Source organism: Phoenix dactylifera, chromosome 3, assembly GCF_051530095.1.
Source record: "Phoenix dactylifera cultivar Ajwa chromosome 3, Ajwa_hap1_PhDact_Kaust_v1.1, whole genome shotgun sequence".
Classification (NCBI taxonomy): Eukaryota; Viridiplantae; Streptophyta; class Magnoliopsida; order Arecales; family Arecaceae; genus Phoenix; species Phoenix dactylifera.
This window is the reverse complement of record NC_143192.1, coordinates 34819857-34827077: the sequence shown is the minus strand read 5'-3', so window position 1 is coordinate 34827077 and position 7221 is coordinate 34819857. Positions and strand designations below refer to the sequence as shown.

At 45.1% G+C, this 7221-nt stretch overlaps 1 protein-coding gene and 1 long non-coding RNA gene across 2 annotated transcripts; one reads left to right on the top strand and one right to left on the bottom strand.

Annotated features, from left to right (window-relative positions):
* Positions 1–1648: 1648 nt before the first annotated feature.
* Positions 1649–3593, bottom strand: LOC148714345 (UDP-glycosyltransferase 86A1-like). The gene is made up of 2 exons (XM_088718105.2): positions 3065–3593; positions 1649–2973 (listed from the first exon to the last, which is right to left on the bottom strand). The coding sequence occupies exons 1-2, from the start codon at positions 3591–3593 to the stop codon at positions 2054–2056; spliced, it is 1449 nt and encodes a 482-aa protein (XP_088574231.2). The 3' UTR covers positions 1649–2053.
* On the top strand, positions 2822–4035 carry LOC149768067 (uncharacterized). Its single transcript, XR_016399864.1, has 2 exons — positions 2822–2943; positions 3032–4035. It is a non-coding gene; the product is annotated as an uncharacterized LOC149768067 (long non-coding RNA).
* The last annotated feature ends 3186 nt before the right edge of the window (positions 4036–7221 follow it).

Sequence of the window (7221 nt, the reverse complement as noted above, 5' to 3'; positions counted from 1 at the left end):
GCAGTGGCCGGGGGGTTCATCTAGTGGACTGGGAGTCGGTATGCCAACTAACTAGGGCAAGGGGGTTGGGTATCCAGTCTCTGCTATCAGGAAGGAAGCGCTGATTGCTCAGCATGCTGCCAAAGTTATCTTGGAGCCACAGTCTGTTTGAAGTCAGTTGATGGTCGCCCGGTATGGCCCTATTGGGAGTGGTGAGATCCCACCTAGGGGTCGGAGGGCGTCACCAGTTTGGCGCGAGATCTGCAGGTACATGCATTGGTCCTATCGAGATGCAGGTGGTTGATCGGTGATGGTCATAGGGTGGATATGATGGGAGATGCTTGGGTGGAGGAGCTCCTGTTGATGTGGTGGCCGATCCTAGTCAGTGTTGAGGCCGAGGAGGGACTTTGGGTGTGCGACCTTCTTCTCTCGGGTGGTGCGGGCTGGGATACCCACCAGATCGATCAATTGTTTGGCGAGCCACTTGCGGAGCGGATTCGGTCGCTCCCAGTTTCGTGGCATCCTTTCCCCGACGTCAGGGTGTGGAGCTCATCCTGCAGGGCTAAAGTCAGGGTGGCTGACATTTGTTATGTTATCTAGGGCAGAGGACAGTTGGGGGTGGATCTCGGCTGGATCTGATGATTTGGGCTGCACCTGGGGCAGGCTACCGACAAGGTTGCTGCTGTGCGAGAGGGGGATGGGTATCCACCCTCAGTGCCCGGCGTGTCTGACGAGTCGTTGTACCATGCTATCTTCCCAGTGTGACTAGGCCAGGCGGTTCTGGAGGATGGCAAGTTTCTCCATGGACTTATGGTGCCATGCGGTGGCCTTTCTTCAGGTTCTCCAACGCTTAGCTGAGGCTTCGTAGTCCAAATCGGAGCAGTGCAGGCGACCTATACTACCTATCAGATCTGGCTAGCGAGGAATGCATGGACATTTGGCGAGAGGAGCGCCACACCTGGGGTGGCGGTGGAGAGGGCGCGGATGCTGGCAGTAGAGGCCTCTCAGGCGATCTGCTCGGATAGATCTTTGACAGCTCGGGACATCTGGGGCTCTACATCTGCTCGAGGAGTGCCCCGTATGGTGTTTTTACCTGAGATCCCCCATCCCCGAGTTTCCTCAAGGTCAATTTCAATGGATGCGTCTTGCAGGGCGGCAGGTGTGGAGGTGCAGGCTTTGTTGCAGGGGCCTGGATTCTAGAGTGATCGCGACCGGGGGTTGCTACTTATTCGACACCTTGGTGCCAGCGGCGGAGTTGAGAGCGGCTTGGTCGAGATTGAGCTATGTTCGGCATGCTCTACTGGATAGAGAGGTCCTCCTTGAGGGCGACTCTGTGACGGTCATTGGGTGGATCCTACAGGCATTCGGTGGGGTTGGTGATTACCACTCACTGCTAAAAGACATCCGAGCTATAGTTTGTGACGGGTTAGTGATCTAGGCGAGACATGTGTTCAAGGAGGCCAATGGGGCCGCGGATTGAGTGGCTTCTTTTGTTGCTGACCACTCTGGGGACCACCTATGGGTGGGCGAGGCGGAGTTGCCTAGTGCTCTCCGTGATGTATTACTTTTTGATTTTTTTGGGTGTATCCATACAGGTTATGTATGACACGTCCGTTTTAGCAAAAAAAAAAAAAAAAAGCACCCTCTAAGCATGGCAAAAACAAAATAATAGCACGTCCATTGCTTAATTTCCATTCCTTTTCGCACTGGAAATCCAAAGTTACAGGGATATGAAGCTATTGAACCACAGATCAAAAACAGCATTCTCCATTGCGAGACTACCTTCAATTAATTTATTATCATGTTTTGTGAACTGTGTTTCATGAGATCCTCAATGAATCGATCAAAGTTCTTCTGGGACGAACGAACCATCAGGGTGAGCGCAGTCTCCAAAGTTCTCTCGACCATCTCAACCTCCTTCCTCACCTCATTGCCCACTTCTCCTTTCTACTACTAAACCCATCCATCCTTCCAATGTCCACCCCGGCCTTCCAATCCCGGACCATACGCTCTCCGATATCGAATCCCGTGCCATCCCCCAAGACAGTATACCACACTGCAAGACCATCGATCTTTACTTCATTGTCCTGTTCTCTGAACTATATCCCATTAGATCCTCCACAAACTGATCAAAGTTTTTCTGCGAAGAACCCTCAGCAGCGACTGCACTCTCTAGTGCTCTCCTCGCCTCCTCGATCATCTTCTTGGCCTCATTCCCTTCTTCCCCTCCCATCAAGCTGTCCACTCTCTTGGACACTTCCTCCCTACTAACTTCCTCAATCCTTCCGAGGTCGATCCCGACCTTCCAATCCCTGACCACCAATTTCCGATTGGTGAACTGATCGGTTTGCAGCGGGAAGCACAGCATCGGGACCCCGCACCGGATGCTCTCCAATACCGAATTCCACCCGCAATGCGTCAAGAAGCCTCCGACTGAAGGGTGCGACAGCACTTCCATCTGGCAGCACCACGGAACAAGGATCCCTCTCCCATGGCTCTCCTCTAAGAATCCTTGGGGCAATGGCTCGTGCTCGTCAGAGCTCACGATATCTGGCCTAAGGACCCACATAAAGTTCGCCTTGCTGTGTAAAATCCCATATGCGATCTCCCCCAGGTCTCTCTTGCTGACGTTGGCAAAACTCCCGAAGGAAACGTACAAGACGGAGCCTGCCGGCTTGGAGTCGAGCCACTGGGAGCAATCGGACTCAACCTGCAAGGTCGTTCTGACAGAGATTCCGGGGAATAATCCAGCTTGAATGAGTGGACCAACAGCATAGAATGGCTTCTCCTGCTGCATGGCCGATATGATCTCCGGCTCGAGCTCCTGCACCGAGTTGCACAGCACGAAGTCCGCCCCCTTGGCTTCTTCAAATGCCTTGAAGATTATCTGATGCAGCAGCGAAGTTGTATCCGTCTCTTGGAGGTACGACATGAGGTCGGTCGGCTCGACCGCCGGCACCCCTGGTATGTACGTTATGGTGTCCTTTCGATTCTCTACCATCAGCAAATATAATAATAAGAAATCTAATCGATGAATTTAATGACAAAACAGAGATGGCTATATCAATGAAGGGAATTTTCGTACCACGAGAAGCGAAATGACCATTTTTGATGAGAAGGTCGATGTGGTAGTAAAGGGCGAAGACGACTGCAGGCTCCGTCCAGAAGGACACGTAGGGGATGCCGAACTTGTTGGCGATGGTGTCGGGCCAAACGAAGAAGGTGTCGGCGATGAGGCAGGTGATAGGGGGGCCTGCCGCTCGGGTGAGCTTTCGCATGAGCTCCTCGACATGGGCGGAGAACACATAGAGAAGGGAGTGCAGGAATTGGATGGGGTTCGCGGCGCGGTCGAAGGAGATGGGGAGGCCGTCGCTGATGAGCTCATAGCGGATGTCGAGGCCTGAAGCACGGGCGTCGGCGAAGATATCGTGGTCGATGGAGGAGGCGGAGCGGCGGGCGCGGGAGGACTGGTGGTGGACCGCTTCGGTGTTGACGTAGGTGATGGCGAAGCCCCTGGTGGCGAGCTTGATGGCAAGGCAGGCGGCGGGGTTGATGTGGCCCTGGAGAGGGAGGGGGATGAGGACTGCGTGGGGCTTCGGTGGGAGCTCTGCCATTGTTGTGGAACCTGTTTGTGCAAGAAAAAGGGGGCGAACAGTTCCTAGCTATTAAATCAAGGGTAGGTGCTTGAACTTGGTAGCGCCAAGGACGATGGCCGGTGTGGTGCCTGATTTGTTATGAGAAACACGAAGTCAGATTTGTGACATTTTGGGATCGACGAATCTCCAATTAGTCTGTGCTTCGGCGCTGAGCTCAGAGTCATATCGGAGGAAATTTTTTATGCGAGAAGAGTGTTGAGTGCGGACCATCTAATTCTATTAAATTTCGGAATCGTACCATACAGCAGATGAATTGCACTGATACAAGACATCTGCAGTATTTTGTAAATAAGTTACTATTTAAACATTAGCTGAGCATTTGTAATCTTCGGACATTGTTAGGTGACTTGTTTCGGACTCCAACTTGTCGGTTAAATAATTTAAATATTTTATTTTTGTCTTTTACATTGGCCTATGTTAGTTAAGTTGAGTCTTAGGCTCTATATTAAAGTTTATTGCATAGTTGGAGATAGCGATATTTTCAACCTCCAATAGGCGATATTGATATTTTTTATTTTTTAGTAGGAGAAAAACTGTGGTTTTATTAAGAAAGAAAGAAAGTTACTTAAGTTGGGGTGGGAGATTTTTTTCATAGGACAGTCTTTGTGAGAGAGAGTAGAACGACTGTTTTAGCCCTTCTTTTTTTTTTGTGTGTGTGTGTGTGTAATTTATATCTCTCCAAATTTTTTTTACTTGTTTTAATTGGTGTCTATTTTGGATCCTAAATTGGCCCATCCGATCTACATTGGTTAGTGTGACGTTCTATATGGTACCAAAGCCATAGATTTTGAAATTGATGATTTTTAATGTTTGTAACTCTACATGGTATCAAAACCACAAGCTTTGAGAAAGGTTGTCCGCGTGTTCGTAGTTTGGCATCATTGAAAAGTTTCCAGAAATTTGTTGTGCTACAATGTCAGTATGTGGACTCTTATTTTGATTATTCATGAGATAAATCATCATGGCTGATGCTACTACCATCTCTCTCATTTTGGAAGCCAACTATTTCTTTAAAAATTCTGGCTTCTTTCTGTTTACTTGTTTCCATCAAACTTTTCCGCTTAACTTTGCAAAGGGTTTGGTGGTTTTGTTTTGTATCTTTATTCTTATTAATGAAAATGGCACTTGGCACAAATACCATTAAAAGCTGATGAATATTTACAACTCCTTCGGTCTCTATTGTATACATGATTTGGGAAATGCAGGTAAATTGGCAAGTGCACCTTCATATTTTTAGATGATTCTTTCATTATTTTCTTTAATTAAAAAAGTAAAATGCTAGGCAAGCTCTGGACAAAGAGATTTATGCTTATGTTCCAGGAGATAAGGACAGATCAATATGCATGGTCCAGGGTGTACTCAAGGCATCTTTAGATTGATTACTTAACGACGTTTAGAAGAAGACAATTCCCTTGGGAAGATAAGGATGGATTGTTCAATGAAGGCAAAAACCTCCCACCATGGTGAAAGGTCTATCCAAGCACTAGGATATTGCTCATTTCGTTTCTTTGATGGATTATTGACATTAAAAGTCAGTAGATGAATTATTTACAAGCATCTTCAGAAAAGTGGATTCCTTTTAAGAGGATCCAAGACATGCACTAAAGGTCTAGAGATAATCCATTGTATGAAGAACGGGACCAAGCTTTTGCTTTGTCGATATCTATTAAAATAAGACGGCTCTGAGATAAAGAACTCAAGAACTAAAACATTGGCTCACCTGTTCCAATCTTGGTTATATTCTACCTTCAAGTTGTTGCAAGGCGTCTTCTTAATCTTTGGAATGAAGCGAGAGGCGGTTATAGCAGACAACTTTCATTGTTGAATTAAATTAAATATTTTAAAATTTTGAAAACTAAATTAGTCAACGGCCAAGTGGCAAGCATCCAGCGCAAGAGCAAATATGGAAAAATTCTCAAAAAAAGCAAACCATGACAAGTGTCATGCATCCAGCGCAAGAGCAAGCATGGAAAGGCCCCTCAAAGAAGGAAGAAAACGTGGATGGCCAAGATGCAATAAGCCGAATGATCAAAGAAGCACAAGAAGACACGTCATCAATCCGCGGGAGAGGAATCTTCTTCTTTTGACGCGCATGAGCCTATATAAAGGGCTCTAGGGATCATTTCAAAGCACAATCAAAATTTTCTCTTCTCCCTATTCCAAGAGTCTAGATAAAAAGGGCTCTAGGGATCATTGGGGAGAAAAGAAATAAAGAAAATTTTTCTTCTCCTCATAATTTTTCTAAGTTTCTTTTGAGGTATCTGCAAGTGTGAACGTGCTCTACTTTCTTCCCTAGAGGCGCACTGACGGGGAAGACGTGGTTCTGTATTGGGTCGTCGTATCTCTAGGAGATCTGTGCCAGCAGACCCGTGCGTGGGGGGCATAAACTTTTCTGGAACAGCGCATCAGCGTGTTTCGATCCACAGGCCATCTTCTCTCTCTTTCTTCATTTTATTATTATATTGTCAAGTTAATTTTTTGTTAGTTTATTCTTCTTAATTATTGTTTTTGAATATTAGAAATATTTAATTTATCAATTATATTTGTGCATCTAGGCTAACAATCTAGGAAAGTTTATTTACTGTTAGCACTAGATTTTAAATTACAACATTTATTATATATTTTGCTACATAATTATAAATTGTTATATTTTAACTGTTACACATTTATGCTAGCTTTACTTTAGTACTTAATCTTTCAAGCAAAATATTAGATTGCTTAACCTCTAAGAGGTTTATTAATACCTCCATTTGGACTCCTTACGGAGTAATTTCCAGATTCCATTCAAACGGAAATTCGGAAATTGATTAATTCATAGGAGCTAGTTTAATATTGCACTTAGGATAAAATTGAACGATATCTAGTGAAATTATCTATTGAATAACAGTGTCTAAGAAAAGCTTGTCAAAAAGGCATACGTGCCTAAGAAAGGCTGGTACTTAAGTAAGCCAAATGCTCCACTACCGATCTAGAGCTGATCTGGCTGTTATTCTTTGGATTTTTCAATTAGACATCTAAAGTTCAAATTAGATATCAGTGCAATAATTTGACATAAACCTTCTCATTTCCACAGGTGTCAAAACTGTGTTAAGCTACAAATTAATGGTTTCCCACACATCTGAAAATCTTAGTGCTAAACCTGAAAAGTTTGATGGTCAAAACTTTATAAGGTGGCAGAATCAAATGCAGTTCTGGCTCACCACCTTAGGCTTAATCTCCGCCATTGGTGGGTCTAGCCCATCTGCTTCACAACCTTCCATCCGCAACAACCCAAACCCTGCTCCTTCTGATGTTGCCTCCTCCACTAGGACTCCAGAAGAAACCAACTACCACTGTCTTCATAGAATCCTAGGAGCCCTTTCTGATAGGCTTTATGATATTTATTATATAGCTAAGAGTGCCAAGGATCTCTGGGATACCCTAGAAAATAAATATGGACTTGATGATGCCGGGGTAAAGAGATTCAAAGCTTCTGACTTTAGCAAATTTAAATTTATTGATTCCAAACCTATAAATGATCAAATCCATGAATATGAAACATTGATTCTTCAACTCCAGGCAAATGGAACCTACTTAGATGAGTCTT